Raw genomic sequence first — 27880 nt, forward strand, 5'->3', positions numbered from 1 at the left:
TCCATGTTAAGGAATTTCTCCAGAATTACCCAGGCAGCAAGCAGCTCACCACTCATGGTTACGAGATGACGGTTGAAAGGAAGAATAGCTCCTGAACGTGTTGGGTTTATTTTCTTGAGACAGACAAGACTGAGCAGCCAGAGAACATTTGGTGCTCAGAGGGAGGAAATGCTAAGAGGGGAAAACAAGTCTGAAAGGGAGAGAAGGAGAGTTCAAAGACCAGTTTCCCCTGCTTCACAATTCTGTCTACTGCCAGCTCTAACTGCGTATGTTTGCTTTGCTTGGAGGAGAGAATCACAGCGCCAGAATTCATGGAAGTCTGTTTTGGAGGATGCATTAGTCAGGGGATGCTAATTGCTGGAACAAACAACCCCCAACCTTTAGGAGCTTAACACTGCGAGGGGTTATAGCCCTCTGGTGTCGCAGAGCACCAGGCGTGGGCTCTGCTCCCTGTAACCCTTCAGATCCGGGTTCTTTCAGGCCTTAGCCCTGCCATCCCCTAGGCCCTCAAAGGGATACACTAGATTCTTTGTACAGGGCTGAACAAAGACGGAAGAGAAAGTGCATGAAGGATTACATGGAAGGTTGTAGGGACCAGGTTTGGAAAAGGCAGGCGTTACTTGGGTTCACGTTCTGTTGGCCAAATTGTAGTCACGTGACCCCCGCCCCGTGACTGCAAAGGAGGACAGGAGATAAAGACTTCCTGTGTGATCCGGGCCGGGGCCGGGGGGAGGGAGGAATGGGGGCTGGCCAGTGAGCCCAGTGCCAGCCCCAGAGGGTTACACCAGAGACCTAGAAGTTTGGTGACCGATAGTGTTCCGAGACATTATCATGGGGCACCTTCAGCCTCCAGAAGACATTCGTTTGAGGTCTGTTGGTGGCCTTTACCAGAAAAGTTGTTCACCTTCTCCGAAGAAAAGATAATGCCTATTTCAGGAGCTGTTTGGAACACTCAAGGAAATCATGAAGATGGATCTGATTTGTGAACTAGAAATGATATCCAAACAATAATTATTGCTCAGAGATTTAAATCAAAACTGGCAGTGTTGCTGAGGGTGAAGGGAAAAAAGCTAATGCAAAAAGAAAAAGAGAAAAGAAGAGGGGGAAGTAGGCTATGGGCACTTGTTCTCTGGACACCCACGGCCACGTTTCCCGTAATGACGTTGCGTTCCTTTTCATGAAGTCACTTTAATACATGTTATAGAGGCTTTCCACAAGTGTCGGATTTTAACATTTTCAATTTTTGCCGGAAAGGTCATAGTGTCTTTCATGTGTGGAAATGATTATTATGTTTGATTTGTAAAACTGACCAGATCTCCTTATGCCACATAACTGTGGGCTTGCCTCTGGTTTCCGAGCAATTGCTTTAGAGTCCTGCACGGTACCTTGAATTAAAGAGGGAAAAATAGCTGACGGGTTGGGCGGGCCTTTTAAAGGTGAATTACAATACATTTGATACAATAAAGAGAAATTCATTTTGTCCAGTTTTGCATTGGCTGTACACCTCTTTGATTTCATTCTGTACTTTGGAGGCTTGCAGTAGTTCTTTTCTCTGGTGTCCTGATGTGTAACTGCAGATTTAGCGGTTTCCTTTGTGTACCACTTGCCTCCCAGAATTTGGCCCAGCAATTCAAACGATTTATCGAGGACAGATCAGCTGAAATGTGGCTCAACTTTAGTAAAGCAGAAGGAATGACATAAGGTTAGGTGACTGATGTGTGAGTTTTTGAATTTGATTTGGTTTTACATGGAAAGGTTGAAGCAATGATCCATGTATTCTAATAAAAATCATCAGTACAAATCAAATAAAATCTGGCTTAGTGGCTATTTTCCCACTGCGTCGCTCATGGCTAGCCTGCGCTGTTACAGACCACATTTGGCAGCAGGGTTTTGTCTCACAAGGAAATCTTAAAGTAACACTGCAATCTTCGAGATGTTAAGAAGGCATCTTTTCTAATCAAACTTTCTGCTAATCTCATCAGATAAATCATTATTCTCTACTGACAGCTCTGGCTTCCCCTGGACCCCTTCCCTGCTTCTTGTTTTCCCTTAAGATGCCTGGTTATTGTCATTCTTCAGGTCTTTGCTTCTATCTCCTTTCAAACTAATGACATTTCTTCCATTCCTGAGGAAGAGTTACAGCTTTTTACCATTCCTCGTAGTGAATTTGTAAGACCAATACATCATATCAGCTCATCTCTTTCTGACCAGTATTCCATTGGTTATCAGATAGGCAAAAGGCAGGCTGCATCCAAGTTGAGACCGACTAAAAGAAGAAAAACAAAAACAAAACCACTCTTCCCATGAATTTGATGTGAGTAAGCTTAAGAAAATGCCAGTTGTTTCTTCCTAATGCATTTCAATTTTACCCTGAAAAGCTGGACTAGGAAATTAATGCAGATGTATTTTGACTCCTTCAGTTATGAGAGTGTTGTTGTTGTTTTTTTTTTTGCTGTCCACGGGCCTCTCACTGCTGTGGCCTCTCCCGTTGCGGAGCACAGGCTCTGGACGCACAGGCTCAGCAGCCATGGCTCACGGGCCCAACCGCTCCGCGGCATGTGGGATCTTCCCGGACCGGGGCACGAACCCGTGTCCCCTGCATCGGCAGGCGGACTCCCAACCGCTGCGCCACCAGGGAAGCCCATGAGAGTGTTTTAAAGCCCTTGAAAGTGAAAGTAAGGAGGAGCAGCGTGGTTTGGGGAAAAGCTACGGTCATTTTTGTCATTATAGACCTGACCTGTCATCACAGCTCGGGGCCTTTCTCAAACCAATGCCAGAAGTTGTGTCTTGCTGGTGAAATGGTGTCCTGTGGGTTACAGGGCAGCTCAGAGGGGAGATGGGCAATTTTGTTGTCATTGCTGACATAACTTAAAAATGTATGCTGCTGGATACAAAACCTCAATCATTATAATGCTATTTAACTTTCCTATGTTAGCAAGTGTTTTAATGAACTTTAGCAAGTTTTGGGTTACCAGTTAAAATTAAAGAGGTAATACTAATAGCATGAAAGGATAAAAATAAGTCTTATGGGGAATGGCCTCTTTTATCCAGGATAACTGCCTATTTCCTTTGATTTTTGTTTTCATCTTTTGAAAAATGGTGTTAGTCTGCTCAGACTTAAGTAGGCAACTTCTTTTGATCCCAACTTCATACTTTCAGTGATTCCAGATAAATCATTTTAAGTGAGATGAATATAAAAACCATTTTGGAAAGCAGAAAGCATAATACTGAAGTGTGGTTACGTTATTGTGAGAGAAAATTTAAAACCCTTAAGTCACTGGACTCAAGTCTGATCAAAAGCAAGTCACTGATCAAAACCAAGAGGATGTCAGTGGAACAAGTTGCAACATCTGGGAACCGTTTTAAACACTGTCATTAATATCAAGAAACTATTAGTTAATTCAAGTGTGTGTATTGTATTTGTGTGTGTATTGTGATTTTATACACACACACACACACACACACACACACACACACATTTGTAAGCCCAACTGAGAAAGACCTTTGCCAGTGTCTGCCAGGCATTTGGCTGAAATGGGATTGTGAGGAAAATTTTCTAAGCATTTATAAGTCAGAGTCGAAATCCGCCAGCAGTGTTCAGTTTATAACATGACATGAGCTGCATCCCAGGGTTTAAAGGGACCATTTCCACCTTATATTGATTAGAATCATTTAACTCACTTAATATTGTCTAATGTGCTATGTTTCATCAGATGGCCAAGTTCCTTTCCCAGTCTTTGCTATGTTTAAGATTTACTCCGCACTTTGTGACTGTGCCTAGTTCATTTGTGTATATAATCTCAAAATGTGGAAATATATTCTTTGTGTCAGTTTCCTTCCCACTTTTAAAAAATTTTAGATGTTTCCCACTATTTTTTTTGGCTGGCCTAGGAAAACGTCAGTAGATTTTTTTTTCCCTGTCATAAGTACTTGTCTGTCCATTTGATTTTAATTGGGAAGTGCCGCTGCCGTGGCGGGTCTCCTTTTTACATAGTGGTTTATAGAATGTGGTGGAAAGAGGCAAGGAACAGCATGGACTCCAGGATGGATTATTTACGTTGGCTTTCTGCATTGCACTGATTCATAAGTGGGTTGCTCGATCTTGTCTTCATCTTGGCTGAATTCCTTCAAAGTTAATAGTATAATATGTCTTCATTTTTCCTAGTTCCTGCCTGCCCTATCCCCACCTAGGTCACAAGCTTACAGCGACTAACTGCATCCCAGAAAATGCCACTAGTGTATATGTAAACAGTTGAGGGCTATTTCTTAGCCAATCGAATAGCAAAGAAATTTCAGTCAAGTTTTGCATTTATTTCCCTACATTTCTGTGGTTTTAAAAACCAGCTGATCACAGACCAGAGGATCTGTAGGGCTTCCTAGGAAACTCCTGATATCAGGGTGGAGGGAGTACGTGTTGAGGGGATTTTCCCTTTTTCCTTTATACACTTTTGTATTTTACTTTTTTTCAATAAGCACTTGATTAAAAATTAGTTTTAATGCTCTTAAGGGATCTCCCCATAGACGGCTGATTAGTTGCACAGGGAAAAGTTGTAATTATACAGTGGAGAATTCCCACAATACCTTGAGCAGGTGATTGAAATACCATAACAAATGAGGGCCAGACCACCAGGCTGTCATGAGGCTCTGTATGTGAAATCCTGGGAAAGACACAAGGCCACTTTTGTAGTATTATAGCCACCTGAATATACTCATGAGGAAGCATCAGATAAACCCCAGTTGAGAAGCATTCTATAAAATAACTGGTTTGTACTCTTCAAAAACACTAATATCACAAAAAGAAAGGACTGAGGAACTGTTTCCAATTAAAGTAGATGAAAGAGACCTATTAAATGTGTGGCGTGATCCTAGACTGAGTTCTCTGCAAAAGGGGGAAAAGTGCCAAACTGGAATATGGACTATGGACTAGATGAAAGTATTATATCAATGGTAGATTTCCTCATTTTGATAACTATACTATTTTTGCTCTTAGGAAATGCACCCAGAAGTACTAAGGGATAAAAGGATGTGATTGATGCAGCCTACTTGCAGATGGTTCAGAAACAACAAATTACATAGTTTTAACTGCATTGTAATTAAAAACTTTTTAAAATAAAAAAGTAGAAAAACAGGGAAATTTGAAAATATGTATTTTCTTCGATTTCAACCCTTGATCTTTTCTTGATTAGTTTCCAGTGGTGCCAGGGTATCTGTGGGGTTTTTTTATTTGAAGGTTCCTGGGGGATTTTAATGGTCAGCCACATTTGGGAATTACAACTCTAGATTATATGTTATCCTTTCAGAAAGAGTTGCTGGAATCATTTTGAGATTGACCAGGCACCAAGGGATAATAACAGAAACTCCCTCAAAATCGGAGTGAGGGCTTCCCTGGTGGCGCAGTGGTTGAGAGTCCACCTGCCGATGCAGGGGACACGGGTTCGTGCCCCGGTCCGGGAAGATCCCACATGCCGCAGAGCGGCTGGGCCCGTGAGCCATGGCCGCTGAGCCTGTGCATCTGGAGCCTGTGCTCCGCAACGGGAGAGGCCACAACAGTGAGAGGCCCGTGTACCGCAGGAAAAAAAAAAAAAAAAAAAACCGGAGTGAAAGGGTGAAAATTAATTTTGTTTAGTTTGGGGAGTTGAACGTGGTGTAATATTGTTGCATTCCTTTTGGTTTTTAGCCCGGTTGGAGAAGCCTCTGGTTGACCAGATGACTTACTGTTCTTTACATACCACAAAAATTAAATGCTCTTCAGATGACATTCTCTGACAATTCCGCTTACCAAAGTTGTACTGTAGGGTTGACTCTCAGACTGTAAATTTAGGCAAAAGGTATCCTGTTGAGCCCATTAAGTAAAATAAAAAGATTCTCCCCCCGATCCACGCTATTACAACTTCACATTTGTGAAGTATTTCAAATTCATTTTTAACGGACTGCTTCCCTTCAAATACACGTGGAGATAGATTTATAAAACTGTAAGCAGTTTATGCATTTTTGCAGTTTTCAGTTGTCTGTGTTTGACACTGATTTACCTCTTTTTAATTGCAACAGAGATAAAGAATTAGTAGTTTAAAACAGTAGGAACTACATGTTCTGCTGTGATCAAGGAATTAGATAATCTGGCTTGTTTGTTTAAGGGGTCTGTATCTTGAGACTTTTATAGGGCAGTATTAAGGCTCTGAGCCTTCTTATTATGCCAATACCCAGAAGATTGCTTTAATGAGAAGTAAAGGGCCTTTTTCCAATTACAAGGGAATAACAGTATTAAGTTCCTGTGTTATGTCAACCTGCTTTGATTTGATTACTGTGAGAGAGATGGATTTATCTGTCAGTGTTACTTAATTAAGCCTTCTCATTGATGTTTTGCAGAGTAATATAGTGTGGTTTGCACATTTGAGCCTAAATACAAAGAAAATTGGCCTAAAACTGAGACTTGACCCCGAAGGTAACATGTAAGATGGATTGCTTGTCATCGCCAGGTCAGAGGCTGCCACCTGTTAAACACAGGTGGAAGGTTGGGATGTTGAAAAGATAAACTGAGAGTCAGTTTATGGGAGTGATTATTGTAAGCCAAAGGGACTGGGCTACACAACTGGATTTTAGGGAAGATTTTTGAATATTTAAAGCTGTTTGGCTTCCCCAGTATTAGTCATGTGTTCAGAATAAAGGGCAAGACGAGATAAGACTAGAAGAAACAGGAGGGGCAGATTTTGTTAAAGTATAAAAGGAAACAGAAGAAAAAACGAAGAGGAACAAATGCCATTTGGGAGAAGTGGACCATTGTGGTTTTGCAGAGCAATTACAGCCTACAGATATTTCAATTAAGCCAGCAGCCCTTTCCCAGAGCCTCACAAATGGCACCCCAGGGAGAAAAGAGGTAGAGGGGAAAAAAGAAGAAGAGAGAAAACTGTTACATGTTTCATCTTGGCTCTTTTTTCCCCCTCTGTTGGAATACATTTAATAAATTATTGATCAAATAGACATTTTAAACATCAATTTGTATGTCTTCAGTCATTACAGTATTTTGGATATTGTGACATAAATATTACATGTCTGATTTGGAAAACTCCTGTATAATTACATGTACTTGTTATCAGAGTTATATATTCTTTTTTTATTTAAAGATGAAGCATATTTCAAAATTCATCTCTGTTGTTTAATGTTTATTTTCTAAAACATTTACCTTTTATTTCTCACACTTTGTGACGTTTATTTGTAAATACATCTTTAAAAGGTACTAAGCACCTAGTTAGAAACCTCCCTAAGTTATATTCACTTTTAGCTTAGGTACTTTGAAGCTTATCTATTTAATATTGGAGTTAAAGGGTATGCTGGTTTTATTTTCCAAAGCCTTCAGATATGGCATCTTACTTCCAATTGTATTCTTACCTAATTTGAAATATATCTAGCCTTCAAGAACATTATTTTAGTAAGACTGATTTTTATTAAGTGCTTTTAGACCGGTTACATTTCAGAAAAGTCAAAGGAGGCATATATAATTCACATTATTATACGCTTGCCTCAGTTGTTTGTGGCTCGTTTTCTTTTTGGGCTCTTACTTGGAGAGGTGAGCTCTTGAAAGGATGAACTTCTCTTTAAGACGAAGACCCTGACTGGTTAGTTTCAAACATTCAAAATGGAAGTTTGCTAAATAACGCCCATTTCTCTGTATTTCATGTTAGGTTATTCAAGTCACAATATTATTCAGCTTAGATTATCATGATACTTCCAAATTATACGGATTGATATAAAGAGTTCAAATTTACTTTTGTCTCAGTTTCATAATATAACTGTCTACTCACCTTGAGTTTTCAAGAAGATTTCTGAGTTTCCGAATATGAAACACCACTGGCATATTTATAACGTAATTGTTATTTGTTTCATTTTGTTACTTCTGTATTATCTGAATATCATGTTATATGAAAGTGCTTTTCCTGTTACTAGCACTGTAAAGTGCAGTTAACGCCACGTTTTAAATATCTGAGATTATTTAGTGTTCATTTTTGAAAAACAGTTTACTTTGAACTTAAGGAAAATAGTATTGTTTCAGTGTTTTAAAAGACGTATTTATAGGGCTTCCCTGGTGGCGCAGTGGTTGAGAGTCCGCCTGCCGATACAGGGGACACGGGTTTGTGCCCCGGTCCGGGAAGATCCCATGTGCTGCGGAGCGGCTGGGCCCGTGAGCCGTGGCCGCTGAGCCTGCGCGTCCGGAGCCTGTGCTCCGCAACGGGAAGGGCCGCGACGGTGAGAAGCCTGCGTACTGCAAAAAGAAAAAAAAAAAAGACGTATTTATAGAAGTTTAAGTTGGAGGTTAATAAAAGTTAAAATTTGCAGTAATTCCCTTCTGAACAAATTTTCCTACTATACTTTTCCCCCAGTGTATCCACATTTTACCTTTCCTTATACAGTTGACATATTTATATGTATGAGCTGTAAGATCATCTTATATTTGACCTTTGAGTTTTCAGATTTATTTGATAAGGACATCCATGCATCCTGAGAAAGCCAGCGTGGATGGCGGTGCTCTGAAAATGGGATGCCCAGGTCCCTGTTTTTATATTTAAGGTATCTTAGAATTTGTGTGGAATGCATTGCCACAGACATCATCTTTTGTTTAGTCAGATTTGGGAAATGCTGGAAGTTTCTCACCACTGTCCAGGTCACTCCTTTTGAAGCCTATGTTGTTTCTTACAGAAGCCAGAAGAAGTGGTCATGGTTGTGTGGCCCTTGTCAATATCCGAAGCTCCTCCACCCTTCCTACCTCTGTCCTAGGACTCAAATTTGACTTCAAATTACTCAGAGTTCTTATTATACTGGGTGCTAATGAAAATGTGCACATCCTTAACATGCTCTTTGCTGATGAAATATTTTGAACTCTGAATTCATCTGGCACTGACGGAGAGCATATGCCATCTCGGTTTGTGTGAAGGGCTCAGCCAAGGGTTCTTCCTGGACTAGGAAATTAGTAGGCGCCACAGACGTACGCAGTCTGTGAGTCTCCATGATGGTGTGGAGGAGATGTAATAGTGTCTGTTATTGCAGAGAGAAGGGTTTGAGACCGTGTAGACTTCCACATGCCTCAGAATGATTATCTTCCCAGGAAGAACTCAATCTGTCTCCCAATGCATTCTGAGTGTGTAGAAGCTTTCTTCAGGAAATCAATATATTTCCACAAGGGTTGGAATTCGTAGACCCTTAGAGCAATGCAGAATACCACTTTGGTTGTTCTGACTTCATGAAATTCTGGAGCCCTGGTGGTTTGGCAGGATCTGGGCTCTAAGTTAGGAAAGGCTGGATACACAGTGCTACCCCAAATAAACAGGGTTAGGTAACTCTCATACTTGTTCATTGCAAACCAAGGTTAAACTTACATAATATTTAGTCTGTGTTCTTAGCTTGGGCCTTCGGTCAGCACACATGATTTTGTCAGCATATCGTTTATACAGCATACAAAAAAATGTTGAAATGAGATGCCAAGAGGGTATTCGAAAGGTAAATTAAGTCACTCAACAAATCTAACGCTCACTGAATTCTCATGGTGATCATGGTGATTGTGCTGCAGGGGGTTCACGGAGAATGTGGGACTTGATTACTTTAAACACATTGGCAGTTTCTAAAAACCAGGAGAGTATTTGAAAGTCTCTGACCAGCCACTTAGCAGAACAAAGAGTCATAAAATGTGAGACTCAGATTTCCTTGAATAAATCACAAGTTTATTTATGTGGTTTGATTACCTTCGATTTTGGAAGGTATTGGTAAATTTGGCACTCGTGGTAGGTATTGGTTACTGGTAGTCTGCTAAGTGTTTATCAATTATCAGTTAACTCATTTACTTTAACAAAACTCCTTGAGGCTGGAAAACTTATTATCCCTTTATCTCCTGTTAGATACCTGCTTTGGGTGGATCCTGAGTTTTCACTTCTGTTCTCCTTGACCCAAGAGGCCATTACATTTTCTAGGTTGGCAGATGTCCTCAGGGCAAAAAAATGTCTTTTCTTCCTCCGTGGGTTCCAGCTTTCACTTTGATTTTGGCTGGATATTTTCTTACTATCTTGTCAGCTCATTAGGATTTAGAAGAAGATTAAAATTTCTATCCATGATTTTTAGTGTTTTTTTAAATTATTTTGTGGTACGCGGACCTCTCACTGTGGTGGCCTCTCCCGTTGCGGAGCACAGCTCCGGACGCGCGGGCTCAGTGGCCATGGCTCACGGGCCCAGCCGCTCCGCGGCATGTGGGATCCTCCCCGACCGGGGCACGAACCCGTGTCCCCTGCATCGGCAGGTGGACTCTCAACCACTGTGCCACCAGGGAAGACCTGTAGTGTTTTTTTAAAGCCATGAATATTTATTTATTTATATATTTTTTATTGAAATATATTTGATTTACAATGTTGTGTTAGCTTTAAGGTACAGCAAAGTGATTCAGTTATGTATATGTATATCTATATATACATATATATATCTGTATATATACTTTTTAGATTATTTTCCATTATAGGTTATTACAAGATATTGAGTATAGTTCTCTGTGCTATATAGTAGGTCCTTGTTGCTTATCTATTTATATATAGTAGTGTGTATATTTTAATCCCAAATGCCTAATTTATTCCTTCCCCCTTTCCCGTTTGGTAACCATAAGTTTGTTTTCTATGTCTGTGAGTCTATTTCTGTGTTGTAAGTAAGTTCATTTATATCAACTTTTTAGATTCCACATATAAGCAATATTGTATGATATTTGTCTGACTTACTTCACTTAGTGTTTTGTGGCAGAGTCGTCCCAATATACTAGCCTGCCCTGTTAAGAATGGAAATCAAACCCACTTATTTTACAGCTGACAAAAATGAGTTCAGATAGTCCAGTGAGTGGCTCAGACCATAGAGCTGGTTAATGCAGAGTCACGGCTGAAATCTAGGTCTTTATCCCAACTCTTTGTGCTGTGCTTTCTGACATTTGTCCAGTCTGTCTGATAGCTTTGATCTCACTGTTCACATAAACAAAGTGGAGGCTTGAGTAACCATAAGTTTAATGAGTGTGGATGGGAAGTTGTAGAAATTAAAACTCATCTCTGTATATCTTTTCTCTAAATGGAGTGGTCGGTCCTAGTTCTGCCCAGACTTCACTTTTGTGTTTTGATGCAGAAATGTCAGACGTTTTAGACGGGGCTTATGCAGAACTACTCAAATAAAATGAAAATTTGTGGATGGTCAGGTTACCTCCTAAGGCATCTGTCAAGCCCGTGGAAGTTACTAAGTCTGTCCTTGTCTAGGGTAAAAGAAGTTGGAAAATTTTGAACAGTGGAGCCCACTTCAGTCTTTTGGAAGAATAGTCTCTATCATTCACTTGCTTTTTGTCTTTTTCTGTATGTGTTCCCATCTTGCATAGAGGGTGACAACAGAACAAGGGAGACACAAGAACTCATATTCAGACGACTTCTATCGGGCAGTTTTTCATTTGTAACTTTGTTGCCTTAATGACTTTCCTGAATAATTTGGGTATTTTTATCCAGTGCTCATTGTGAATCTTGTTTCACTCTTTGCCCACTCAGGAGCTTCTAGAATTTTGATCCCTCTCTCACAAATATCCCGTCCATCACAGTGTACATTGTTGATAAGCTCATCATAGCTTTGGCTTGATATTTTCCTGCTTTTATTTTCCAGTCTCTTGAGTTCTTCACATATCTAGTTTTTTTTTTTTTTTTTTTTTTTTTTTTTCCAGTACACGGGCCTCTCACTGCTGTGGCCTCTCCCGCTGCCGAGCACAGGCTCCGGACGCGCAGGCCCAGCGGCCATGGCTCACGGGCGCAGCCGCTCCGCGGCACGCGGGATCCCCCCGGACCGGGGCACGAACCCGCGCCCCCCGCATCGGCAGGCGGACCCCCAACCACCGCGCCACCAGGGAAGCCCACATATCTAGTTTTATATATTTGTGTTGTGTAAATTCTGTAATCTTGTGTGGACACGAGAGTGGGCACAGACTCTGAAATAAATACATCCACTCTGCTTGGGGAGAAGTGACTGGTGGGTAACAATCGAGCTGGTCATGGAGAGATCTGAGCTTCTTACCAGAGAGGCATTTACTGTGGTGGAGAAGAACACTCCCTGGCTATCACATTGACAGCACCTTTGTCTGCCAGCTCAGCCATTCACTGTCACCTTGGGGAGGGTTTTCTGTCCCATCTAAGCCTCGGTTTCCTCATATATCAAATGGTGATACTGTTAGTCTACTGAAGTGCTTGGCACAGTGTCTGACATATTTAAGCTCATGAAATGTTAGCTGCTATTATTTTTTGAGACATAAGGAACAGTTCTGGCATAGGGAACAGCAGGTACAAAGGTGTGGAGGTAGAAAGTGTGTGCAGTGTCCAGGTACACCAGCTGGGAGTAGGGAATGGCCAAGTGTAGGCCACGTGCAGGGTCTACATAAAAAGTGAGTCTGGGCAGGAGCTACTGGGATGTAGATGAGATGAGAATGTGGACCGAATGCTGCTGAAACCAGCCGCCTGGGCAGGGATTTTAAGACAGGGAGTGAGTTAGGCAGTGGGTGCAGGGTGGGACATGCATCTGTCTTGTGTTCCCATTGGAGGGGACTGGTGGTTCTCAGACTCCTGTGTACATGAAAATTACCTGAGGACCTCGTTAAAAAAGCGGTTCTCTTGGTCCTGCTTTTAGAGATCCAGGAGCAGTAGGTCTGCAATGGACCCTAAGATGCTGACTTTGAAATGAGCGTACTGGGTGCCTAAGATGTAGATGGTCCTCAGATGCACTTTGAGATGCACTGCGATCGTTGTTGAAGAAATGCTTGCTAACTAACTGGCAGGTCTTGTGAAGCTCAGTGGGAGGGAAGATGGAAACAAATGTCTTAAAAATAACACATTTACATTCGTTACCTGCTATAGCTTTGCGTCTTCTTGCAATGGACACATGAGCACCGGTTGTACAGATATTCTTTCGAAGATAAAATATCATCAGAAGTCATACGATTGTTCTATTAGGGTTGGGAGGGCTAGAGAGGTGTCTTATCTTCTCGATCTAGCAGGAGGCCAAGTGAAGGAAAAGCCTGTTAAAAGGAGAGCAATAAAAGGAAGGGAGCAGAAAGGAGGTGCAGCAGCGTGAGGTCAGGAAATGAGAACGATGGAATGGGAGAGAATGGGAAAAGAGCAGTCAGATTTGATCGGTTGGGAATCTGTTTGTGAAGGAACCCAGCCAGTATTTAACCTGTTTTGAAAAAGCTAGACTTCCAGCACTTTTAATTAGTGGATTGCTCGCTTTTGAAATTGCCCAGTTGGGAATACTCAAGTTTTGATGTGTTTTATTTGCCTACTAATTAGCAGGCTGCTTGGTTGACCATCATTTTTCTTTTATTCTGTGGATGGACGATGTATAGGAAGGTCTCTTGAAACACTCCAGCTTCAAATGCATAGGTCACTATGTATTTAGTAAGGGGTCATATTCATCATAAATCAAATTGTAGTACATCTTTTTCTCTAACTCGATTCTTCCTTTTTGCTCTTTAATAGAATTTGTCCTCTAGCACAGGGCTTCTCAATCCTGGCACAACTGACGTTTAGGACCAGAGAATTTTTTGTTGTAGGGGTATTCTGACATTTGTAGGATGTTAGCCTCTGTCCACTAGATGCCACTAGCTCTACCCCACCTCCACGCCCTGCCAAGTCGTGCCAACCAAAAATGTCTGCAGACATTGCCACATGTCCTTTGGGGACCAAAATCATCCCCAGTGCAAAACTACTGACCTGGAATTACTATGGTCCCCTTTCCTCCTCGTCTCTGCCTTCTTTTCATGTTTAAAATCCTCTTTGAAAATTGAAAAGGTAAAATAGGTCCAAACAATACAAAGTCTTATGGTGGATACAGGGATTCAACTTTATCCCTTCATTACTTTTTGGGCCAAATTTAAGAGGAGAAATCTCTCAAATTACTCCAAGCTGGCTGTTTCAGGTGAAAAGTAAGTCAAGATGTGCACACTTCTGGTTGAGATATTTTGTCGTTTATACTTCTTTTTTTTTTTTTTTTTTGCAAATATTTGACTTGGAGTTAAGGATGAAGAGAACTGTGCAGGCTACAAAACTTATTTGTGTGATAATCCCAAGTGTTCTAAGTCACTTCTTCGTGTACTCCCCCCGATTCAGCCTCCACAAGATAGGCCAGGAGGTTGGATCGTTAAACAGCAGATTTGGGAAAGTATCGCACCTTTTCTCCAGACTTACTCCTCCGAGCTTCCGTGACATCTCTTAAAGCTCGCAGTCACTGATTTTAGCTGTCCACAGGGGATAACTGTTTGCATTTGCATTATCTTCCAAGGTACTAACGAAAAGAACTGAAATATTTGTTTAAAAAGAGAGAGAAAGATTTCAGGTTTAGTGGTAATAGTTGTTGGTTGTTGTTTCGATTCCATCTCTTACTGTGTTCTAAAACGCCATGTACTCCACTGTACCCCCAAATAAATCAGTTAAGTATACTGTGATCACTTCTGCTGATAATCAAATAGGAGTAATAAAAGGAAGGACAGGAGTGTGTTAAGAGAAGAAACAGTATCACTGAAATGTTAGAAAACACACTAAATGGGAGTATGTCTCCTGAACCGAAGTTTCACACCTCCTCCTCCAGTTCTGTCAGAGGAAGCTTGTGATCGCCGTCTGTTACCCACCATGATCAAGATAATACAACAGTGAAACTTTTCATACTCATAAAGAGCCTTTCATCAAAAATCTCAAAGCCATTTTTAAATATAGAGTGACTGATCTTTCCAACACTTTTATGTTTTGAGCAATGAATATGGTAACTTAGCTGTTAGACTCTCCATCCTTCGAGTATTTGCCACTTGAAGCACTGATAAAGCATCTAGTAATTGGTCAGCATTAGAACTTCGCTGGTACCGGGTGTAGAGAATTCCAGCCTTCTGGGAGTTCATACAGTTCTCTTTGCCATCATTTCAAAAGAAAACATTGCTTTAACAACTATCATATCCACATCTCAGTGCACAGATTAAGGATTGTAGCCAAACGGTATGCCCATTAAAAAAGAAATTAAAAGACTGAGACGGCGTTGTCTTAAATTAAAAAACTTAAAAAAATCTCCTAATATCCTTGTAATGTCCCGATGGAAATAGACTACTGAATCCTTTTTCGTCTTGCATATTTTGTTCATGTCTGTTGTTTGGTGGGATGAGCCTTGGTAAGAGGACAGAAAGTGTCTAGGAGCATTATGGCATGGATGCAGCTAATATTAGTATGGATATGTACCTGATTTAACTGTGTGTGTGTGTGTGTGTGTGTGTGTGTGTGTGTGTGTGTATTAAGATTGTGTTAGTGTATTTTTAACTTACCTTGTCCAAAAGATTTTAATAAGACTTTAAGTGAAGTTTCAGGTCTATAAAAGTTGAGGCTATGAAACATTGTGAAGGATGGAAGTAACTTTTATGTTCATACCTCTGGTTCCTGAGGGTCCAGTTCATTTCTGCTGTGAATTTAAATGACTTAATTTAAGTAGATGGGTCAGAAGCCACTGTCATCATGGTAGCCTCGTGCCTGATTCTTAATTAAAGGCAACAGGAGATTAATTTGAAACATTAATTTAAAAGTGCATATGCAAAAAGAAAGACTTATTGCAAGAAAGCCTAAAGAATTTTTCTCTTGTCCCTAGATGTAGAAGACAGAAGTAGCTCAGGGTCCTGGGGGAGTGGAGGACATCCAAGCCCGTCCAGGGTAAGTATATCTAATCTTTTTCCCGCAACCAGACATCCACATATGTAAATTGACAAACTGTAGGTGAGTTTCTCTCTCTCCCACACACATCTGCACAGATATATATGCATACTAAGTTTAATGAGGATCAGCTTCTTCTTGGCACTTTTTTTCATTCCCTTATTGGATGTTATTATTGATTTTGACACCTCTTCCACTTTGGCTAACCAGAAGAAAAAATCCTTCATTAAATATTTGGCCTTACTTTGTCAGTTATTGATCCAGTGTTACAGAAAGTTATTCGTTGTAGATGGTGCAACGTTGAGAAAAATCCTAGTATCCCTGGAATGTGTTGGTGTAAATAAACCACTGAATAATTCTGAAGACATAGTATTAAGTTCTAGCCTACCAGTGTAATCTGCATAATAAATCTGAGTTGATTTCACTTTGCAAACATATGATTATCCCACCAGTAGTGCCTTTGGTCACCAGTGGGTTCATTCAGATTTTTGCCACTCCTTTCCATGGTTTTTGGTTGTTAGTTTGAATGTCACGGGAAGACCGTGGCATGGCATGCGAGTGGGTTGGTTAGGCCATACGTGTTTTTGTATGTATACGACCTTGGGTGTGTCGTTTCACTTTCTTGGGCCTCATTTTCCTACTTTGTAAAATGAAGAAGTAGAACCAGAGGATCTTTCATGTTCCTTCCGACTTAAATGTGTATGATTTTATATATAGTCTGTCTTTAATGGAGTCATTTCTAGGCCCTCTAAAATCCATGTCAGTTTTTATAATATACATATAATACCCCAAATTAGAAATAGACTTAGAGCACATAGTAAAACACCTGCCCCCCGCCCCGCAACCAGCTGTACAGCTAGATGAAGCATTCTGCAGGAGGTGAGGGGGTAACGTTTTGCTTTAAGTGTTCACATAAATTTGAGGTGGAGGGAGGTCTCTATCTTGGCATAAGAGGTAAGGAAGGTAATCAAGCTGTCAAAAGGAGGCCATCTCAGCAAGTCGTAGTTCGCCATTTCCACCTGTTCTTTGGCCTTGGGGTTCAACGCTCTCGTCTTCAGGGTACAGCAGGAGCTCTAAGCTTACCAGTTACTTTGTTGAGCGCTTGCACCAGCTGTCAAGTCTGACATTCTCGTGCATTATATGGATGGGTTGAGGAAATCTTTCCTCCTCCTCACATTACAGTCCACACTTGCAGAAATAAATCCATTCCCCCTGACAGCAAGCATAGGAGATGACAGAATGTCCCTCTATTGTTTAGTTCCTTCAAATGTACTTAATTTCTTCTGCTTTCTCAGTCTAACACGCGTAGTACTTTCAATTGTTCTTCTGAGAACAAGGTCCATTTAGGATAGTCTTGACTTTTATTTGGCTTTCATGAACTGTCTGGCCACTTTTTTTTTTTTCCAGGAAATACGTTAGTGAATAATTTTGAATCAATATTTTGTAATTTATATTTTCTAAATTCAGGGGGTTGGCACGAGACAGGTTACTGTGGCTGACTTGTATCGGGCAAACAGGCCGCGTCTCTCTTTTTTCATCTTCAAGTGGTGATGTTTTTAGTCACCTTGAAACACTGTTGAGGTTTTAAATTAGATAATGTATATTAAGCGTTCAGAAGCTCTGGAGGGTGAGGACACTTAATAAATAATAATTGGTATTATGCAACGTCTGGCATAGAACCAGTGGGTGTAAGACCCATGCTAGGTATTAAAAAACATGACATCTTTTTATACACTGACATAGTGGCAGCATCACATGACAGTGTCATTCAAGTTAATTTTTATAAATGAGGAAAGGCGATTGACAGCAGGGTAGTTTGGAACCTTAAGGCTTCCATTGATCCTCTAGTGAGGTGATGCACGTTTTCATTTTTCCTACAGCATCCGTCCCTTTCGTGTGGGCAGATTCTGCCCTTTGGCTAACTTGCCAACTGATACCTCTGAGTAAATTTGACTTAGTCTTTATGGGCAGGGCAACCAGCTGAGCAGCATGGCTTTTTTCCCTTTCTGGTCATTTGATGTATCTTAGTAGACTGAAATTTGAACCATATAAGATAGATGATTTTAACTCCTTCCTGTATGTTATCCAATTCCTCCATTAAAAGCAAGTGGCTGGGCAGTTTAAAAACATTATTTTAATTTAGAATTCCCCTTAGAACTATGAGATGATCATGATAATGACACATTTCCACAGATTAGTGTCTGCTTTCAAACTATTTTTTTCTTTGTCTAAATTCAGAATTTATGCTTAAGTTTCTGATGTTCATTTATAGTCCTGTTGTAATAATTTTAACATTCTTATGTGTTAATTACTCATGGAATGATCCAATTCTCTTACAACCACAGTAACAACTACAAGAAAACATTGAAATTTCAATATCATAAAACCCAAGGCTGCTGTTTAAAAGGTTCTACCTTCGCCTTCCAAAGGCAATTCATTATAGGTTATAGGTAACTTTCCCATAGCACATTTTGCTTTTTTTTTTTTTTAAATAATGTGGGCTTTTCAAAATAATAACGTAATATTTACAATAGAGTTTATATGTATCAGGTGTTTTACATGCATTATTTCATTTGATCATGTCAATAACTTCATGCAGTTGGTTCCATTATTATTATTCCCCCAATTTCACAGCTGTTATGAGGAAGATGTGGACTCTGCAGACTCTAGAGCCCTCTGTTTCCCAGTGTACCTGTGAAGATGCAGCTTCCTTCTAATGAGGTGCCAGGGTGGGAATGGTGGACTCCAATTTCTTGGGGTTAGAGAGGTGTCAATAGTCGGGCATACTTATGTGCTGATGTATTCATGGCGAATTTAAACTTATGCTGTTATTTTATTTGCAGAACTATGGAGATGGGACTCCCTATGACCACATGACCAGCAGGGACCTTGGGTCACATGACAATCTCTCTCCACCTTTTGTCAATTCCAGAATACAAAGTAAGACTAATTTTGAATTAACATGCATTTTTTGAATGCTTATGTTTTACCTTGGAAGGGAGAAGAAAGCCCAGACAGAGATTCTGTTTTGTAGGAACTTGGATTTTCAGCCAGTTCGCTATAGTAATTTTAAATTGCAGAAAAATATCGACAGTCTATGCTTGGTAATAGCATATACAGGACTAAGTTTTACAACCATGTGGAATTACCTAATTTCAGTGATACTGAATCCATGTGGAAAATTTGTGTTTCTTAGACGTAAAGCACTTCTCCCAATTTCAATGTTGCAGCAGTTGTTTTCTTCTTCTTTTTTTTTTTTTTTTTTTTGCGGTACGCGGGCCTCTCACTGTTGTGGCCTCTCCCGTTGCGGAACACAGGCTCTGGACGCACAGGCTCAGTGGCCATGGCTCATGGGCCCAGCTGCTCCATGGCATGTGGGATCTTCCCGGACCGGGGCACGAACCCGTGTCCCCTGCATCGGCAGGCGGACTCTCAACCACTGCACCACCAGGGAAGCCTGCAGCAGTTGTTTTCTAAGTTTAAGGTTGATGAACTGAAAGCAGTGAATATTTAAAATAATATCATTGGGCCTATCCATTGTCAATGAGATAAGGTCAGTGTTAGCTTGAATTTTTATTAAAAGGGTTATGGAAATCCCTTTAATAATAGATTTAGTGTGCTTAAATCAAAGTAGCATGTTCAAGTTGAATTGTAAAGTCTGGTTATGTATTTATCAAGGTGTGAACTTTAGTGCTGATGGTCTAGGAGGTCCCCATCCTACTTCATGAAGTGAGCTACATGTAGTTTGAGACAGTCTTCGAGTTTCTAGCATGCCTTTCCTACTGGCATCTTTAGCGTATGTTTCTGCTTTGACTACCCTGTAGGGATTTTTTTTTTCACAGCCGTAACCTGAGCAATGGAAAGACAATTTATAATGGCTTAAAAGGTCCCAATAGCTGTTACTTTAGTTTTGATTGGAAAAAAAAAGATCTCTGTTCTAATAAATGTGAGTTTTAACAATATTAGTAAATCTCTCAATGTGGCCAAATCCTGTTGTGAATCCATCAATAAATGAGGTTAAATTTTATGTCCCAGGCTGTTGGACTGTACTCCAAGGAAAACACGCAGCCATATATATTTCATTCTGAGACCATAATTGCAGATGCTTCTGAGAAGTCCCAATTTTTCAGCCTTGGACACTATACTTGTTATTTAAGGTGTATATTGTTCTTGAATCTCAGTCATTTTTTCAAAAGTCACCATCAAATCCATCTAAAGGGACTTCAGGTATTTAACACACTATAGTCAAAGCAGAGAAATACTAGGAATTTTTTTTTTTTTTTTTTTTTTTTTTTATGCTGTACGCGGGCCTCTCACTGCTGCGGCCTCTCCCGTTGCGGAGCACAGGCTCCGGACGCGCAGGCTCAGCGGCCATGGCTCACGGGCCCAGCCGCTCCGCGGCACGTGGGATCCTCCCCGACCGGGGCACGAACCCGCGTCCCCCGCATCGGCAGGCGGACCCGCAACCACTGCGCCACCAGGGAAGCCCTAGGAATTTATTTTTAACGGGCCATAAAGTGTCATCCCAACTTTGAGGACCATGTTCTCCAAGTTGTGTTTGACCATAGGTTGTTCTTACGTTTGTTCTCTTTTTTTTACTTTAACTTTCATATTTATGTTTTAACTTTGTAGCTAAAGTAAAAATCCCAGGTTTTTAAATCCATTGTTGATAAGAGATGCAGTGTTTCCTGTTTCCAGGATAGACAGATGCAGGTGACTAGATATATTTGTCAACTTAGATTTTAAAGAAAAACTTTAGATTTTTTTCGATGACAGTAGTAATAATTCTAGAATCTCATATCATCCCATCTCTATTTCTCCTCATCCAGCTTCATAAAATAAAATATTAAGCTGAAAATAATCATCTTGAGAAGTAGCACGTAAAAAGTATATTAAAGAATTTCCTTGGAAGATTCTAAACCTATCCTCCAATGAGCTAACGTAAAATAGGATAAATTACTACTCATATTGAGAAGTTTATGTTACGTCCATGAAAAAGTTTTCCTAAAGAACAACATGATAAATTAATATTACAGAAGACACCAAACAATACAGAGATACCAAATAATTGTTCTTGTTTGTGTATCCTCCTGGGTAACTGTTTTACGAACCAAATTCGTTTTTCAATCCAAACAGTATTAAAATATAAGTGGGCTGAGAGTCTAGAGCTGGAATGGAGAGAGCTGACTCTTTTCACTTAGTTGTTGTTTAAGCTGAAAGTCCATGTCAGCTGTGTTCTTTTATCCCGTCTGCCCTCCTTCCCATTAAACCCTTAAATATGGAGGCCAAGACAGTCTCCTGCATTGTGGTAGGAAATGCTACTATGTCCGGGAGGCTCCCACCCACTGTTCCCAATGAAAGGACTTCTCTGTTAGATAAGCTGTCTGGTCTGAAACATGGCTCTTTATTGTTTACAAACTGCTACATTTTCCACCTCAAGCAGATTTTTGCACAGAAAAGAATTGTGCCCGGGCTAAATGGTTTATCTGACATTAACGGTGCAGTGTCAGACTGGGGTCAGGGAAGTCACGCTCAGAGCCAGAGGGCATGGCGCAGTATGCAAAAAAAAGGGAGGAAAAGACATTTAAACCACTATGAAATACCTTGCATCTTTACTTTGGAAAAGGATTAAAAAAAATATTTTTAGAGGATTAACTAGGATGCTGCATTACAAATCCCCCCCCCCCCCCCCCCCGCCACTTTATAATTTCTCACATCCCAAATGCCTTCTTGATTGGCTTGAGTATCTCAGGGCTAGATTCAGGGAACAAAGATGCTCATTGATTTTGCCCAAGCTGCTGTTGATTTAAAATGAAACCACTTTTGAAATGAACCATGCTTGGTGCTATGCTGTACCTTTACAAAGAGAAGAGAGATCGTTTTCAAGAAATTAAAGACAACCAATTTGCAAATGAAGACAAAGATAAAATAAGACCTATTAGTATAGCCAATAATTTGAACTCACCGAATATATGGTATATCCTAAACTGCTCTTTGTGTCCGAATCCATATTCTGTGTTGTAATCTTTGTGGAAGTTTTCGTTCTACCAAAAGAAGATATTAGCCTTTACTGTAAGTTTTTGACAACAATATCTACTTTCAGGATCCTTAGTTTTCATGAAAAGTACATAGGATTTCTTTACATGTCAAAGATTTCATTCTGCTGTGATGTCACATTAGGGTAAAAGCTATAGCATCAGAAATAAATCAGCCACTTTATTAGACTAGATTCTCTGTTGTCAAATCAATCAAGTCTGTGACTGAATTAGGCGTCTGCTACAGAAATAAGTGACACTAATTTTACGGGAAAGAGTTATTAACTGCAGATGACCTATTTTTTTGGTAAACTGTTCACTTAGGTTTTATTTTATTGTGAGGAAAGAAAGAAGTAATGAGCCACTCTCTTCTTTTAGGATTGAATTATTATTATATATTTTGTTCTTTATGGCAGTGCACTATTTTGGAGGAATGATGCAGGCATTGCTAACATTTGCTTATAATTTCTGTTATAGTAACAAAACCCTTTATTACAATTCTGAACTCTGACTTCACATGAATGGTTTTGCACAAATGTTACAGTTTTTGTAATCTAATACTTACCTCTGACACCAAAATACAAAAACTTAATTTATTTGTGTATCTCAAACTAATGCAAAATGGTATATAATTTATAAGTAATAGGGTGTCTCCATTAATTTATTCCTTTAGAAATAAGCTTGCATATCTGAATAGAATACCTTATTTGGTATTAGTTTGAATCCCTAAACTAAAAATAAACACGCGAACACAGGTGCACTTGCATGCATGCACACGTACGTGTGCACGCGCACACACACATGCACACCTATTGTGCTAGAAGAATTAATGACATTTGGTGTGTAAGGGTGCACTGCTCCTTCCATTGCTGTCTGTAGTTACAGTTGCCATACAGAGTTTTGGAAGTTGATATTGTGTAAATCCTTTAAAGAAAAACATAACTAAAGTAAACAAAAAAAGCAAGCCCTGAAATTTGTTGTTTTAAAGAATAAGTGTGTATGGCTTTTTGTTTTTCTTTTAGTGTGGGGAAGTCTTGAGGAGTTGAGATTTCAGCACTGTGTCATCTAGCTGACTGCCTGCCTTGACCAATTCATATAGTTCCCTTTTTAAATTAAAAAAATTTTTATTGAGGTATAATTGACATATCACATGATATTAGTTTTAGGTGTACAGCATCATGATTCAATATTTGTATAGCAGACTTTTTTTTTTTTTGCGGTATGCGGGCCTCTCACTGTTGTGGCCTCTCCTGTTGCAGAGCACAGGTTCCGGATGCGCAGGCTCAGCGGCCATGGCTCACGGGCCCAGCCGCTCCACGGCATGTGGGATCTTCCCGGACCGGGGCACGAACCCGTGTCCCCTGCATCGGCAGGCGGACTCTCAGCCACTGCGCTGCTAGGGAAGCCCTAGCAGACTCTTTTACTTGACACTTCCTGAGTCCTCACTCATTGTTTTCCTTGGGTAGAGACAAGCAAGCCAGTTTGCATTTTTACTTGTTTGAAATTCCCTGCCCTGTTATGTATCTGGAGAGAACTAATCACTTCTTCCTTGTGTCTCCGTATGATTATTAATGATAATAATGTACACTTGATCTGTTGGAAACTTGTTCACTGCAGTTATTAAACAGTTTGATTAAGCCTTTACAGGTGGTCAGTGGGTAGCTTTCAGAATATGCTAATAGGACGGAGGGGCCATGGGTCCGAGCCTTGTGCTTTTAAGAGGATTATATGCTATGGAATAGTTGAAAATCCTGGCAAGAACTATATGCAAAGAGTACGGATTTTTTTTAAAAAAAGCATTCCTGCTTGTTTGTTTTGTTTGCCAAGCATGAAGCTTTTGCAGGTAACTGTCCAAATATTTTTTTACAATGGGAGACAGTATATTTTCTAGCTACAACTTTTTGATCCAAGGAAGGATCTAAGCATGCATATTCCTTCTGTTGTTCCAGAGCCTTAATTGAAAACCAGATTGTTTGAGTGAGCAAGATGCCAGTAAGATTATAGACGTGCATTGGTAACTGAAGGACGTGAAAAGTGATACTTTGGTACGGTTGGGTGCAGCTTAGTTCAACATGAGCGGCTGTGTTTTTCCATGTCCCCTTGTGAATGGTTCGGTTTCCTTATTGTGGTATTTGGTTCCTGTCCCACTCGTGGTACTCCAACAGTGCACTAAATAATTTCCTACCATAGACTAACTGATTTCTAAACTAGCTCAGTGGAACATTTTACTGCAGGATTAGATCGTGGTTCAGGCAGAACTGCAGAAAGCTGCTGGCTTATAGGATGACCTTTGAATCTCATCTGGGTTAGCGGTTGATATTTTGATTTGGTTACTGTGGTCATATTGTGACAGCTGCTAGCTCATTATAATTCGCTTCCACTGCTCCGTTTGCCGAGCAGGAATATTTAGGTTTGTATTACTTCAAAGTGTTTATGGCTACCCTGAGTTTAGCCCAGCATAAAGGTGAAGTGTTGTGAGCGCTTTCAAATCCCAGTGGTACAGTCTTGTAAAACGGCGAATGTGAGTAGATGTTAATGTTAAGGGAGTTTTTCTTTTCACTGTAAAACTGGAAATACCCAATGAAGAGGCTCTTACTTGGAAAACGGTTTTGAAAACCTTAACACACAAAGGAAAAGAATGACCACAAAGAAACATAGTTTTTTCAAAGCATGGATAAGATTTAACTTGACCTCCTGGTTCTGTATCTTATTTTTTTCCATGCTGGAATGTAAATATTTGAAAATAACAAAACCTGGACCAAAAAGGCTGTTATTTGACTTTGAAGTGTCAGAGGTCAAACAGTATTTTAGTAATTCCATGAAAATGGAATTGTGAATGTGGATGTCAGCTCTAGAAGTTTTAGTTCACTTTTAGATTGTTCTGAAGTTCAGTAGTGATAGCAAGCTGCTTACTAGTTCACTGGTGAGGGATGTCTGTGCATTTTCAATGCCTTTTTTTTATGACAGTTTTTAGCTTGAGGTTATCTTGATATCATCTGTTAGCTATCGGACTGATTATGTGGTAACAAGCAGTTTCTGAGAGAAGACATGTTTAATAGTGGTTTTTATTTCTTGTTAGCTTTGTTTGGGAATTTTGTTATTTTAATGTTAGCTTAACATGCCTTCCTGAAGTATTAACAAATAAGACTCTTTTAAGTATCATCCCCAGTGATCTAATTAATGCTGATTTTGAGTGAAGGCTGGGAGCCAGAGAACTGACTTTTCTACTCTCTTTTGTTACAAATGTCTGTGGGTCTCTAGGTCAGATCTTTTTTATATCTTTAAATTGAGGGGGGAACAAGTCTCTAGATGATTTCTGAGGTAATTTTCTCAACTAATGGTCCATTGATCTTTCAGGTATGCCATTTTCTGCTTATACGGTATTTTATCTTTAGAGATGTTTTAGCGTTCTTTCTAATCCATTCGTCTCTATTTTGTGATACCTTCACGTAACTTTGCTAGTGATATGTTTTCCAAATGTAATTCTTTAAAGCCTGATTCAAATGGATGTTGCTTTTCTACCTCAACTCATTGCAAACTATAGGTAAGGGATTGGATTGATCGGGGATAAAATAATAACTCAGTACGTCACCGGGAGAAAAGTGCTATGCATGGGCCAGGACTTGGCATAGAGTTGCAGGGCCTCAGTAAATGGCTAGTGGATTGTTTCATTCATGAATAAATTGGGGAAATCAGATATTTGGGTCTAAACCCTAAGTGAAAAGCCCATAAATTAAAGTCAGGCCTACCTTTTACTGTGTCAAGAAGAAAACCCTAAACCAGGGACAGTCATCTAGAAGTTCATTCTGTAGTTCTGTAACCTTGACTCTACAGAATGTCAGGAAACAGACCATATTACAGTGTGATAGATTTCAGTTTTCAATAAACACACCACAGATTATTTTATTTATAGAAGGAAATAAGTAAAATCAGTATTTTTTGGAAGGCCACTGAAAACAGTTGTGTGTCTCCAGTATTCAGATAAGGTAACTTGTTTCCTCTTGTCCAGTCAATAAACATTTCTGTTCCTCTTTCATTAGTCTTGTTTTCTTTCCATTAGGCTGCTTGGTCGATGGTATAGCGTAGCAATGCTCTGATAATCAAACACCTATAGTCAAACTAGGTGGACTAAACCAGGCTTTTTTAAAATTTAGAAGAACTGATACCAGAAAAACGTTACTTGAAAACTATACCTAGCAGAAAAGTGTAGGTCTTCTACATACCAGAGGAAGATTTCTCACATAGAAAGTTATTGACCCTAAGAGAAAATAAATCGTTTTAGAGTCAGGTCAAAGGAAAAAGCAGTTTGTGTCAGGTAGGCATGCTTTTGCTTGGGAAGAATGGAAAATGTGACTAATGGTGGCTTACGCATAATTTTTCTCATACTAGAAGTCTGGTGGTAGGCCGTGGCTAGATTTGGTTTGCAGTTCATTGAAGTACAGGCTTGTATCTCTGTGATTCCTTTGTCCCTTCCCTCATTGTCTAAAGGTGACTGTCACAGCTTCCGGAGTCAAGTTTGGGTTTGATGCAGCAAGAAGCAGGGAAAAGGTGAGTCTGGCCGTATGGTCCCCGCCCCCCTACATCCACGGCCATTCTCCAGCTGCAGAATTTGGAGGGGGTGGGAATGTACACAACTGCTCCTCCAGCCTGTGCAATGGAAAGAGATATGAGGGAAGGGAGTTGAGAATGCACATGGGGCTTAGCCAATTTGCAGGGTTTATTTAGTTTCTTTTAAGGGAAGAATCTGTAATTTTCAATTTAGCAGCTTTGAAAATAAAGAACAAGGCTCCAGCTTTCATGTAAGAAGCAAAATATAAAAATGGGTCTCGACTCTGGATTCTGGTCAGCAGATTAGGGAGAAAGACAAAGAGGCGTGGAACAGAAAAAGAGTATTGAACGGAAGATGATAGAGAGAGGACCGCGGGAGAGTCGCACGGGTGGGCTGTCCTCATTTCATCGCCAAGGCTTGTGCTTTCCTTGTCCTCATCCCGTGATCAAGGCAACAACCAGCCAGAGTCAAGGGCTTCATGTCCTCATGATCCAGAACCTTCTCTTCTAGGTCTCCGGCTTGAATTCCTGCCAGGCTGTCCAGAGCTGCCTGGTCGTGCAACCGCCCATGGCTCCAGCCTCCAGCCTTGTCTCCAGTCCCTTCAGTGGTCTCTGGCAGAGCCTAAGGCTGGGGCCCACTGCCACGGTCCACTGCGGCAGCCGCTCCGAGCCGGCCTGGCATCCTGGAGCGGCAAGGTCCCGGGACATGTCACTTTGTAAGTGACAGAGATCGTTCCCCTGGGCCACTGCCAAACAGGCTCCCAGGAACTTCCCTCCAACCACCTGCCATGTCGCCGTGAAGCACTCACACAAGAATGCCCGCTGCCGGGGGCAGAAGAACCCTCTATTTTACTTTAATATGTATACAGTTGTATCGGTTGATCTTTAATGCGGAGGATTAGGTGCAGCCAACAGACATTTATTCTTGGTCAGTGCGCCAAGACTGCATGAAATTGTGGTGAGAGCTGGATCCAACTTCTGGCCAGAAGTTTCCCACCTCTGCTGATCCCAGTCACGGCATGCATCAGGCCCATGAGAACATGGGCTGGGGAGGGACTGTCGATCTTTAAAGGAAAGCAGGATATGGAATAAACAGTGCCGTGTTCCTTTAGTACAAAGTTTTCCTATTAAGCTTTTCACTGGAAAGGCATTACCTTGAATTTTGCCTAAGCTTTTGCCACTTAAAATACGCCTGGCATAGCCTTCACCAGTAATGGCCTTCTTGACTGGACCCTTGGGTGGAGGGTCAGACACTTGGCAAACCTCTTACTGCCCCTCAGCTCCAGGGGAAGCAGCAGTAATTTTCAGAGTCTGTTAACCCCGCGTCCGTGAAAGTTGTGTGCCTACCTTAAGCGCGCTATTGACCTTCATTTAAAAAAAAAGAAAATGCCGTAAGCCTGTTGTCTTTGTTCACATGATAACCTTCATTAAGGACCAAAGCAGCCGAGGAGCTCAGTTTGAAGCACTGCAGTCTTGAGAGGGCTCGCGGAATAGTGGCCTAGGCTGAGGGTCCCTGCGGTCTTAATCTTGGCTGTTCAGCTTCATGGTGACGGGACTTTGGCTAAATTTCTCATGTGC

The 27880-nt window shown here is 40.6% G+C and overlaps 1 protein-coding gene across 25 annotated transcripts in view; it reads left to right on the top strand.

The window, feature by feature from the left end:
• Positions 1–27880, top strand: part of TCF4 (transcription factor 4) — a 361926-nt gene that overhangs the window by 108671 nt on the left and 225375 nt on the right. For all 25 annotated transcript variants that reach the window (XM_032654534.1, XM_032654531.1, XM_032654537.1 and 22 more), the window contains 2 exons: positions 15658–15719; positions 18563–18659. In XM_032654534.1, coding sequence (XP_032510425.1) covers positions 15658–15719; positions 18563–18659 — 159 coding nt within the window. The remainder of the gene's footprint in view (positions 1–15657; positions 15720–18562; positions 18660–27880) is intronic.

The sequence above is a fragment of the Phocoena sinus genome, chromosome 14 (assembly GCF_008692025.1).
Source record: "Phocoena sinus isolate mPhoSin1 chromosome 14, mPhoSin1.pri, whole genome shotgun sequence".
Taxonomy (NCBI): Eukaryota; Metazoa; Chordata; class Mammalia; order Artiodactyla; family Phocoenidae; genus Phocoena; species Phocoena sinus.